Source organism: Lipotes vexillifer, unplaced genomic scaffold (assembly GCF_000442215.2).
Source record: "Lipotes vexillifer unplaced genomic scaffold, Lipotes_vexillifer_v1.1 scaffold1586, whole genome shotgun sequence".
NCBI lineage: Eukaryota > Metazoa > Chordata > Mammalia > Artiodactyla > Lipotidae > Lipotes > Lipotes vexillifer.
Genome location: NW_006792103.1, coordinates 677,169 through 690,360, shown reverse-complemented (window position 1 = coordinate 690,360; position 13,192 = coordinate 677,169). Strand labels below are relative to the sequence as shown.

The window sequence follows — 13,192 nt, the reverse complement described above, 5'->3', positions numbered from 1 at the left end:
TTTGGCGGTACGCGGGCCTCTCACTGTTGTGGCCTCTCCCGTTGCAGAGCACAGGCTCCGGACGCACAGGCTCAGCGGCCATGGCTCACGGGCCCAGCCACTCCTCGGCATGTGGGATCTTCCTGGACCGGGGCTTGAACCCGTGTCCCCTGCATCGGCAGGCGGACTCTCAACCACTGCGACACCAGGGAAGCCCCCATACAACTCTTAAGTGAGAGGATTAATATTTACACTCAAGTTTGTCTGAGTAATGTTCATGGTCACGGTTTCAACCACTATGCTATACTTGTTATCCTACATATTCATAAAATACTTGGCTTAATGACAGTGGAAATCATAATTTCAGATATCTACAGGTACATCACCAAATTCTACTACATTAGCTATCTCATTCCTATATTTTAGATTCTAAGAGGTAAAATTAAAACATAACTATGCTTCATTGTGTGTCATACTGTGATGAGTGAATACTACATGTATACAGTTGAGTGTATCAAACAATTTAAAAGCTTCAATAAAAGCTATGAAAATACTAACAGATGACTGTTAGTACCCATAATGGTATCTTCAAATTCTATGTCATATATATCATTCAAGATAATTCAATAAAGGCACAATAAATTTTACTGAAAACTTACTTTGCAACCTCCGTGTTGGGCTCTCTCCATGTAGTTGTCGTCGTGGCATATATGGAGAAGGGTGGGGAAGTGGCAATGAAGAAACATCGTGGGTCTGAAGTTTGTACCAATGTGGTTCATCATCTAATAAGGCTGTTTCTAATTCAATTAAAATCTACAAAGCCAAGAGACAAAGGACTGTCTTATGACAATAATATAGAAATTCTCTTAAATGGTTTCATTATAATAATGATAATTATAATAGTAATGCTATTAGGTCAAAAGCAAGGTTATGCTGCAGAATTGCCCATATGTTTGACAATAACTAAATAAGAGATAAGTATATATAACTTCTTATTGAGTTAATGGCTTTGAATATCTAAGACATTTATTTTGTAGACCCTTGAACACCTATCTGCTACAGGCTGTTAAATATGCCATTACATAAATAGCACTTACTACTAAAAGTCTGTAATAATAACTGGTATATATATGCCATTTTACAGTTTAAAAAACATTTTCATTTACATTCATTAATTTAACCTTTACAAACTCTGAAATGCAGAGATTAAAAACAAATTAGAAGTGCTTACTGTGTGTTAAGAACCATGTCATATGTTATCTTAATTCTCAGGAAAAAACTACTAGGTTGGTCTTATTATTCAACTTTTACAAATAAGGATACCAAGGCTGAAAAAGGTTAAAAAACTTGTTTAAGCCCACATCATTGGTTAGTGAAAGAGCCATAATATAAGTCAAAGGCTGTCTTACTTAAAATTCTGTTTAACATATCATGCTGCTAAGGATTCAAAACAGGAAAGGAAAGAAAAAAAAAAGAATGGATTTTCAATATGAACCATGTTATAATATGTATATCTAATAAATTTACAAAGGAAATCAGTCCATAGAAATAAATGATTCTTTTTATTTTCTTTTAAAGTCATGTGCAAATATGACAGTGTCTGGTTTAAGTATATGAGAACTGTTACATAATGATAAATCACTATTTAGCTATGGGAGGTAAAAATGTAAAACAACTAAGGTACTCTTCATTCTTCCTAAATTTTCCCTAGTCATTTTCAAAATTATAAGCACTGTGTTCCAAATGGTCACACACACACACACACACACACACATTTAATTCTCACTCTAACCCTGAATTGCATACTACTGTCATTCTCACTTGATTGAAGAGGAAACTAAAGTACAAATATATTAAATAACTTGCTCAAGGACCAAGGCCAGGAAGTAGTAGTGTCAGGAATGCAGAACCATAATCTCTGCTCCTAGTCATCATGTTACCCTTCTGTCCAACTGGTTTACCACTCTTTGATTCCTTAGCTAACAACATTCAGTTCAATATTTCTATGGATTGTTGCTTTTCCCATGGTATTACATTTAATTTACTCAGGAAAACCAACCACACTGAAAAACTGAAAGCAGTTCTCTTAGCACGTTAATAGTGGGAAAACTGCCTCTCATCCACCCCTCTCCAATTAATTCTCCACATTACAGCTAGAAATATTTTTCTCAAGTATAAATGCAATCAAGCCAGTCTCTTTAAAACCTGTCATTTGTTCCCATTATCTACAGGATAAAATCCAAACTCTTAATATGATATATGAAGGGACATGATCAGGTGTCAGTTTAACCCTCAAGACTCATTTCTTGCCACATTCTTTTCCCATTTCAATGCAGTTGTCCAAGACCCCCGCAACTCTAGTATTTTGTTATTCCCTCTGCAGGAACTTTACTTCCCTAGACTATGCTAAATTCCAGTTTCTCTGTGGATCCTTCCATGGACCACTTCCCCTTCCCTGCACAGCAATTATGTATTCCTACTGCACTTCCCTGAAAGAGCATCTGCCATACTATGTTATAATTGTTCACTCACTTGTGTGTATCCCAGTGGATTATAATTTCCTTGAAGAAAGTAATATACCTTATTGACCTTTGACACCTCAGCCCCTAGCACATTACAGATACAGTACAGGGCTGAAAAACTGATCTATAAATAAATGATTTAATTACTAGTTGTACAATTGGTTCAGTAAACTGAAAGGAAATACATGCACTATAGAGGCATCAATAAGTTTTTTCTTAAAACAGCAGCTAAATTCATTCTGTTAAATTATGTCTAGGTGTTTCAGTTATTCAAAATATAATATTTTACTGATAGTCATATAAACAAAAGTATTCAGGATGACATGAATAGTCTAAGCTTTAAAATAGTTCCAGATACCTCTCCTAAGAATTCACTTTCTTCCTCTCGAACTCGAGCTTGATCCCAAAGGGTAATCTCCAGCATTCTTTCCCGAAATTCTCTTCGGTGGACTGGAGAATAAATGAATGTTTGGTTCCATTTGGGTTCCAATGTTTTCTTTACTGTTTTAGTTCTTCTTTTGTTTTTATCACTATGAAAAAAATAAGAATATATGAGCGTATATAAATCTTCATTTTAACTTTTGCCCTAAAATTTATTAATTTAAAATTTCTCAGGAAAGAAGTCAAGTGAAGTTTTCCCACAAATTTATCATACCTTAAATATACTGTAATCTTTAAAATTATTATTAAAATTTATAAGGTATATAATTATATCACCTTATAAGTATGACTTAATAATAGAAATATTTCAATAAATCTGAAAATTTTCCATGATAGATAATTAAAAACTTAACCTTTCTCAAATTCTAAATAAAACCAGACTGAAGAATCTTAACTCTAATTTTTTTTTAACACATTGCCCTATTGGAAACCTTTAAATTGGAAATTAACCTGTTAGTTACATATAGTATTACTTTTAGTATTTGTACATATGCAAATGCAAATACTGTACTTAGTATTTGTAACCAATATACTATTCACTTAAACTAACAGAAGTCCCTTGTACAATAAGTTTAGTGAATTGCGATGTTCACAACTTTACATCCATATAGTTTAGCTAATAAGCAACTGTAATAACATCTTATCAAGTTACTCACTTATGTATAATTAATACATACTTGCTCATTTGACATCTATCAAGTCTTTAAAGACTTAGTAAAATTATTTCTGTGTGAGGTAGCCGCTATAATCTGGGCTGGAAATGCAAGCTGGCCATCCTGATAGACAGAACTTCCAACTCAGAAGCTTTCATACATCTTTTTGACTTCATATTTCTATCAAGTGAATGCTTTTGATTATGCATTCCATTGTATACACATATACTTATAAATATATTTATAAATTATATGTATGTATTACTATATTGTTGTACTAATATATTGTATTCATTGGTAAATATACAAAAATAGGAAATTAAAGATAGGTGAAAATGAAAATTCAAGTATTTCTTTATGAACTCCAATGAATTGTTTCATACATCTCCTGGGTACATCCGTTCTTCTTGGAGATCACTACTCTAGCTTATTAGAGAGGATCAGTGTCTGAATAGGAATGAAGAAAATCATCTAGGACGGCAATGTTAAGCTATTAGAAGAGCCTATTTGAAGTGAGAAGTGCCAGTGAACTCCAAGTGGAACCATATTAACTTCTACAAATTCTCTCAACACAGCACAGTTCTAAGAGTGTTGGGAAATAGGAAGCAGGGAGAACTAAGAAGGGACAGAGTGCCTCCAAATTAGGGAGAGTATGCAACTTCTCCCAGGTGAATACAGAGTTTAATGTTTACTACAGATTTGACTGAATCAAGAACATGTATGTTTCCAAAGCATATATATTTAATGTAGCAGAAAGCCATTTTAAAGCAATGTATCTTTATTAATTTCTAAGGCCTCCATAGGAAAATAACTTTGGAAACCCACGTAGGAAATTTTATCTCCATTCAAATTTATGAAAAAGTGGTACTGCAAATAAAAATACCTAAAATAAGAGAAATAATGACAAGGACTATGACTTATGACTCTTGTCACTTCCTCCTTCTAAGATTTTAAGAAATATTTATAAAGCATCTACTTATATTCTATCCATTAAAGAATGAACTATGAAACCCTGTCAGAGATAAAATTCCTTCCACCAAGGTCAGGAAGAAAGCATTCAGGGGGAACCTTGCCATCTAATCCAAGAATGGTTTATACTGCAACGTGAAAGGAAACAGAAGAATAAGCTTTGACTTCCTCTTAAGGAGTGAAAAAAGTTCTCAAAGAATGACTATTTTAGGCGGGATTTCTAATCCTGTATAGGAGGGAGACTAGATTATCTCTGAAGTTCCTCACTAACCTACCTTATATGATTACAATTTAATAAGGCAATTTTGTGTGTATTGAAGCACCAATCCATGAAAATAACCATGGAAAGTTATCTTACCTTCAGCAAGTTACAAAAAAAAAGTAAATGAGTTATTCTTTTCAAGAAGTATAACTAAAGCCTTCAAAATAAGATCATTCTGTATAAGTCAAATACTGAAAAGTTGCTAAAATTATTTAAAAACTAAGATCAGTAAGCATGCTATAGAGATATTTTTAAATAGCAGCTTAAGGATAATAAAATAGATAATTGATCTCTAACAGCATCATTAAAATGTTGAGAAAGTATTTTTAAAAAATCTAACTAAAGTTTTTTATTTATTCTATTTATTTTCATGTTACCAGTACTTTTGTTTTCCATTTGATTTAACAGCATGCAAAGACTTGATATTTTTACTCAAAATGAAGGGAAAAATATATTTTGACTGGCAACCAAAATAAAAAAAGATACAAAAAAGTGTTAGAGGATACCTAGCTATTTTTTAGGGTACCTAGCATATTATATAGAAAATAAATGTTTTGAATGGCTTAACTGACATACTGACATTCTAGACTAAATTCCTTCTATGTAGCCTCACTTGTCCCTCCAGGAATTCTTATCAATAAAAAGGCATCAACTGTTTTTTCTGTTTACTTAGTCAAGTACAGTTGGCCCTCAGTATCCACAGATGCAGAGCTATGTCATTTTATATGAGCAACTTGAGCACTGCAGATTTTGGTATCCATGGGCTTCTTGGGACCTGTAATTTTTCTCACAAGAAATTGTCAAGAAAAAAGAAATAACTCATACCAAAAGCACAAATAGTCCTTTATTCATGTGTAAAAACTTGTATCAACAGAAAAAAAAAAGTCGAGATGATAATGTAGTGATAATGTAGCTGTTTGAGTTGACCAGAGAATTCTTTTTTCCGTTAAGGATAAAACCCTGACACAACTCTATCAATAAAGTGAGCTACAAACTTGCCTAAATATTCTTCAAATTCCTGATAACTGTCAAGAAAACGCAGCTGAGAAATAATCTGAGAAAAAAATATCCAGATGTTTCTCACGTTCTTTGCTATTGAGAAAAGATAAAAACCCTACATCTGGAATATAAAGGAGTCTTTGAAGGGACTTTCCCTTCCATTTGACTTCTATCTGCTTAGAAAGTGAGGGGAGGTATAAAAAATAAAACTAGGGCTTCCTTGGTGGCGCAGTGGTTGAGAATCTGCCTGCCAATGCAGGGGACACGGGTTCGAGCCCTGGTCTGGGAAGATCCCACATGCCGCGGAGCAACTGGGCCCGTTAGCCTGCGTATCTGGAGCCTAGGCCCACGCACCGCGATGAAGAGTGGCCCCGGCTTGCCGCAACTGGAGGGGTCCCTCGCACAGAAACGAAGACCTAATACAGCCATAAGTAAATAAATAAATTTAAATAAATAAATAAATAAATAAAACTAATCACAAGTAGTCAACCAAAAAACAAAAATTTGAGAAACTTTTATCATCTTGAAAAGCAAGCATTTTTCTTCAAAGGTCTGAATAAGTAGAAACTTAAGTTATGTGTGTGCATAAAAGCACAGCACTTTCTGCGAGTTTTTTTTTTTTTTTTTTTTTCGCGGTACGCGGGCCTCCCACTGTTGTGGCCTCTCCTGTTGCGGAGCACAGGCTCCGGACGCGCAGGCTCCACGACCATGGCTCACGGGCCCAGCCGCTCCGCGGCATGTGGGATCTTCCCGGACCGGGGCACGAACCCGTGTCCCCTGCACCGGCAGGTGGACTCTCAACCACTGCGCCACCAGGGAAGCCTTCTGCGAGATTTTATGATGGCATTCTAAGGATGCTTAGACTAATAAACTGTGCTCTGAGAAGCCAAGTGACTTGGCCTCCATCCAGGATGGTAGGTAATATGGCTGTGACATCTGTCATCCAACTGAAGTTTAAGCTGGAGTTGAGTTAAGTTATTGCATATCCTCTTCTTCCCTTGCAGTTCAAAGTGTATCCCTCTCCAAAAGACAACCTAAGTTGTTAGAGAACAACCTCCTTCGAGTCAACTTTGTAAGATAAAATTATATGGCACAGCTTCTAATAGCTTAAGAGGCTATGGCACCCTTGCATATTTTCTAATTCATTTTACAAATTTTATTTCAAAATATATATCAAATAAAGTGTAAGACCTTTGCTAATTGCCTACTTCCTTTCTTTTGTTATTTTCTTTGTTGAAATTGTTCTTCAGATGATACTTTGGCACTCAACACTGATAACTTAACTTGAACTGAGTAATAGAGGGTCCAAACGTGTATAAATATATTTAAGATCACATCTGTGCCCAGCTGCGTCCAACCTGAGAAAAATGACCAGCCCAGCCCTGAAAACCAGTGTTGCAGAAGAGCTGGGGAAAGGGAAATTGGTGCATTACTTCTTTCTTTTTTCATGATGCTTATTGAATAATCTCTTCTATTTTGTATGTGTCTGAAATTAAGAATGATTATGTGATTTTTGATAAGCTATTTCTCCTATCCTGATTCCTCTATTTAAATCAGGATAGATCAGTATCATGTATGTTGATTAGCATGGACACAAAGCAAAGGACACTTTAGGTAGCTGATTCTAGGCCCAGTGGTAAAGATTCCTTGGTGATATGGGTGGTGAAATATAAAGCACATTCACTAATTTTACATAATATAGAGAAATAATATCTTAGTAAAAGGAGGTAAAAATTGTAGAGGAACATGATGAGTATCCTTTAGTACCATTTCCAGCTTTCTGCCTCTGTAGTTTATGTTAAAAAATGTATTGACTTAAAGGAGCATAATTTTAATGAGTTTGATTTTTAAAAAATACATTATTTAAGAAGCCACACAATCTAAAATAAATATTTAATAAAATAATCTATATTATAAACATTTGACATAGGTTTTAAAACAATCTTAAAGTATTTACTGTCACTATTTTGATTCTTAAGAATCATTATGCTTATATTAAACTTCATAAGTATCTAACTGGCATGACATTTTAAAATAAATGATACAGAATCAAAACACCTCCTGCTATTAACATTTCTCATTTATTTTCAAGAACATTTATTTTTGTTTCATATCCCTACCTTCTGTCTGGAAGAAAGTAAATTTTAACATAAGGATTCCTTGGCCTCCCATCTTCCCTGGAAGGGAGATCCTTTGCTCCCAAAATTGTAACTATTAATTGGTGACCAACCTTGTCAAACCATAGTTTTATCTGAAAAGCAAAAATATTCATTTATCAGTTTAAACATTTACTAATATAACATAAGGTTTACATTCCCAATCTTTGCCCCATTCTCTTACACTAATATTAGCACAGAATATAAACTTCACTTCGTAAATTGCAGTTAAGGTAAAAGGATATGCTATAATAACTTCAATGAACAGAGAAATTATTTCAGATATTTTAGTTTGATAAATCACTTGAACTTTTTATAATCTAACTTGATAGCTTATTAACATGCACATAATAATTATACTACCATAACTAAGGACTTTATATAGGATTGCTTTGTGTCTACTTTTATGCAGGAATCACGGTAGTTCATTTTGGTTCCCCTACAATAGTGAGTTCAGAATAAGTGCTCAAAATGAATTGAATAGATAAATTCCTTATATGGCATTCATAGGGAAGTTTTAAGCAAATGTTTTATGTTATACCACAGCAAAGACCTTTCAAAAATTATAAGTAACTGGGAATTACTAGAAGCTTTAGTAAATCTACTCCTTAAGTTTGTATTTAAAACTGTAATAAATTCGTCTTTTAAAATTTCTTACGCAGACATAAAGGCTTTTTTTTTGTTTGTGAAGCAAATGTATTTATCCTCAGAATAATAAGGGTATATTTTATAATTCGAGATGAGAAAATCAGAATAATTTGCCTATGCCATAATTAAGGATTAGAACTTCACATTCAGCTGCTGAATTCATTTGACTTAACAATTGTCACCTCCCACACACATACCTCACACTCCCACACCTAGCTAGTTGATTTTACCATATCAGGATCTATGATGACTATGGCTCTGATCCACATTCGGTTCAGAATTCAGCACATCTCTGACCACTATCTTGAAACTGAAATTGAATCGGAAATTTGGAATTTGGGAAAAAGTTCTATTTAGGTAATATGTATTTTTCATTTTATATGTGTATATGTGTGTGTGTGTGTGTGTGTGTGTATCCAATGGTTTGATTTTTTTCTTTTAACTTGGATTTACAATGTTTGCAGTAGTTTAAAAAACTTAAATATACATCTCACGTCAGTCCCTTCCTCTCTTCTCCAAAGCAGACAGTCAGCTCTGGGCCAGGCTCTAGGATATATAAATAAATATAGACCATCTACATAAAAATCATACAAATAAATATATGTACATATGATATATCAGTAGTTCAGTTCCAATTCTAACATGGCTTTGTTGAGTCCCTCACTTCATATCTTAGAGAATGAGAGGCCGAGTAAGACTTTTAAGTCAGAAGACTAATGGCCCAGAAGAGTATATAAAATTATTTATACGCTTTTCTTTTCGGTCAAATGGAATTAGTCCTCAAGCATTAAAATTTTTAAAATGATTATTACTTCTCTTTATGTTAAGTCCTTATGTTTAACTCAGGTATTACCCTGAGGCTGTGTAACAAAAAGTTTTTTGAATCCAGTTGATAAGTACAGACTCTAGACAAGTGTTTCTTAAACTGTGGTTCACAAAACTCCTGCAACAGTATTATCTGGAAAGTTACAAATTCCTGTGGCCCACCTTTCACTTACTGAATCAGAATGGGCCCAGGGAATTTGCATTTTAACAAGTGCTCCAGGTGATTCTCATTGCCATTAAAGCTTGAGAACCACTGCCTTAGACTAGGGGATCAAGAACCTGAAAAAAAAGCCTCTGACATTTAAATGGGAAAAAAAGTTCAACACCTGAAACTAACACAACATTGTAAATTATATTCCAATATAAAAATTTTTTAATTACTATAAAAAAAGAAAAAAAGTTCAAATATTTGCTTGCCTGACAATAGAACAAAGATACAGATGAGGATAAATGGAAAAAAGAGACCATTCTGGCAAAAGATATGAGGGGAGGAAAAAAAGTAAGAAATACTAGAGTGTCTCATGTATGAGATCAAACAGGTGTTGTCAGAGAGCACCAAGGTTCCTCTAAATTTGTGACCAAAACCACATTAACTTCTAATATTCTTTATTTTCTATATAAATAAAAAACCTTATGGCTTTATTTTCCATGATATTAAAAAACTTCTTAAAGGCTAAAAAATTGTTTTACAATAACTAGTACATTTAAAAAACAAAGAAAAAAGTATTATTAGACTAAGCTCATAGTTATTGGAGCAAATTATTGATTTCTGTGAGTTTTTTTTTTTTTCAGGGATTAAGACTACCTTTGCCGTCATTTCCACGGGCAATATTTTTGCTTCTTTAAAATCATTACAGGTAAACATTTAAGATATATGTTTCAAATGCCTGATAAATAGTATTATTTTTAGATTTTCTTATGCCATGGAAAACCAAAACGATCACTTATTAATAATATTCATTTCTCACACAAACAGATATTAGGCATATGGCTTTCATATTTTCATATTAATACTTTACAGTTTATTAAATTATACTTTACAAATATATAAATATTAAAATAATATAGATATGAAACAGGCACACTTTAATTTTACTGAGTTTTTTATCAAAATTATACCTTTTAATAAACTGTCAAACTGGGCATTTGATCAATAGCCTTAATTTTCATTTTATATTACAGGACTTGCATTGAAGTTTTTAATAGATATCCACTTTAAACTATCAAAAGAGAATTATTTTATTTGCTAGATTCTTTATCACATTCCTAAATATCTTCTCTGTGTTTTTTAAATGAATGATTAGAATATATCTGTTGATTCTTCAAAATAAAACAAGTGTGTTTCCACAATTCTAGATATGATATACTTCTTATTTTACCTCATTTTCATTAATAAAAATCTTGATATCATTTTAGTTGCTTTAATACAATTTCCATGTAACCACTTTTAAATTTCCCAAAGCAGAACATAAGTCTAAGTAAATATTTTACACTACATAGTGTTAATTAGAACAGCTCCAATTTTTAAAATTTAAATGAAATTAGTATTAAAAACCAACAACAGCAACAACCAAAAAAAAACATGCAGCAAAGCAAGGAAAGCATAATACTACTTTACAAAAAAAAAAAACTTTGTTGACATTACTTTACCATATAAGGGTTTCCTAATGAAAAGAGGCAAACAACTTGTACCCAAGTATTACAGTAAAATTAAATGGAATTACAATTACAAAATGTAAACAAAATAAACCCAACATATTTTATTTGGATTGTGATTTTTGTTCTTTCAAAATAATATACTTTCAAAAAGTTGAAACTTACATATAATATGCATAAAATTCATATTTTAGATAAGGTACAAATTTATTTGCCAATCTCCTCAAGGAGTTATTGCTTGGAAAATGCAAGAGAATGTAGATGTTAAGTGATATAATGAATGATTTAAAGAGACAGCAACCTTAGTGTAATAAAGGAAAATATCAACAGTATCAAATCAGCTATTTCTGTCAATATTACCAATGTAAGTGGAATCTACATTAAATGCCAACCAGAAACCTATGAGTTTCAGTATTCAGTCCATCATATAAAACCACTAACAAAGATTGTCTCTTTAAATTTTTATTGTATTTTAATCCCCATGCAGAATTTTACAAGCTGGCTCATAAAATGATTTGAAAGTCAGTAATATGGTTTGGAGCAACACACCAAAAAAAGTTTTCCTACTACGCATTTTCCAAAAACATACAAATAAGGGTTAAAACACAACTTTAGTTTCTATCAGGCAGACAAGGCCTTTACCTGAACCCTAGGAACAAAAGGCGTTGTTCTTCTACTAAGGCTTTGGCTCTGGTAAGCAAAATTAAAGAAAAAAGCAATAAAACAAAACCAAAAAGGACAACACGCTGGAACTAAGAGACCAAAAGTAAAAAACACATACAACTATCCCTTAAGTACATTTTTCCATGACAATATATATCTAAATTAAGTAGTTCAATGTAATGAATAAATTAATTTTCCCAAAATGCTTAAATAGATAAAAACTATATAAAATCTTAGAAGATTTAAATCAGATTTTTAAATGTAATCAACATAACAGGAATTAAGACTGAATGTAAAATAACAGATTCGGGCTAATATATTCTGAAAGAATGAGTGTAAACATAATATAAAGTCAAGATATTTCAAGTTTCACCCTTGAACACACAACATAGAAAAAAATCATATTCTAAGATGAAGTCAGATGAAAATACATTATAGAATCATTAGTGAAAAGTCATCTGTAGAAGTAATGTTTCCAAAGGGACATACATGTAACTTTCCAAAGGGATAATATGGCTAACAAAAGTCTAAAAAACATTAGCCAAGTTGGCTTTAGCATTTCTTAAAAGAATAAACACAGAAAGATAAAACGTGTGCTGGAACACACTGGAACAATTAGTTGATTCATACTTTAAGAATCTATAACAGGCTCTAGTATTTAAACATCATTTTCAGACATTTATTGTGCACCATCTGAGATAACACTGTTTAGAGCTAATCATACTTATTAATGACAATAATATCACATTTCTTTTTATTTATACAGTTCTTCATATTTTTTTAAGCCTTTACTGAGAGTTACTGCAAGTTTATTGCCTCTAACAATGCTGGGAGGTAGTTGCTGTTATCTCCAATATGCAGATGAGGAAACAGAGACATTTTACAAAGACTAGATAGACTTGCTCACACCCAACCAAAAAGTAAGACAGTGTAAAGGTAGAAAATAAAACCCTGGGACTTCTCTGGTGGTCCAGTGGTTAAGAATCTGCCTTCCAATGCAGGGGACACGGGTTTGATCCTTGGTCCGGGAACTAAGATTCCACATGCCGCTGGGCAACTAAGCCCGTGCACCGCAGCTACTGAGCCCGCGCGCTCTAGAGCCCACGCGCCGCAACTAGAGAAGCCTGCACACCGCAACTAGAGAAGCCCATGCACTGCAACAGAGCCCGCACACTGCAACAAAGACCCAGCGCAGCCAAAATTTTTTAAAAAAGAAAGAAAATAAAGCTCAGTTCTGACTAAATCATTTTATTTCAAATTCTTAGAATAAAATCAGATTTCTTTTTTTTTCTTCTTCTAACTTATTTTGTTTTCATTTTGAAACAGTTTCCAAAGATACCACAATCATCAGAATGTTGTGCCTTTATTAAGGCATGTTAACAGTTAAAAGAGGAACAAAATCAGATGCAAGTCTCTGTG

The 13,192-nt window shown here is 33.1% G+C and overlaps 1 protein-coding gene across 5 annotated transcripts in view; it reads right to left on the bottom strand.

The window, feature by feature from the left end:
• RIMS2 (regulating synaptic membrane exocytosis 2) overlaps positions 1-13,192 on the bottom strand; it is a 583,562-nt gene that overhangs the window by 246,580 nt on the left and 323,790 nt on the right. For 3 of the 5 annotated variants that reach the window (XM_007465316.1, XM_007465315.1, XM_007465317.1), the window contains 4 exons: positions 11,753-11,800; positions 7,946-8,076; positions 2,860-3,031; positions 639-792 (listed from right to left, as the gene is read on the bottom strand). In XM_007465316.1, coding sequence (XP_007465378.1) covers positions 639-792; positions 2,860-3,031; positions 7,946-8,076; positions 11,753-11,800 — 505 coding nt within the window. The remainder of the gene's footprint in view (positions 1-638; positions 793-2,859; positions 3,032-7,945; positions 8,077-11,752; positions 11,801-13,192) is intronic. The other 2 variants (XM_007465318.1, XM_007465319.1) reach the window with 1 other exon arrangement.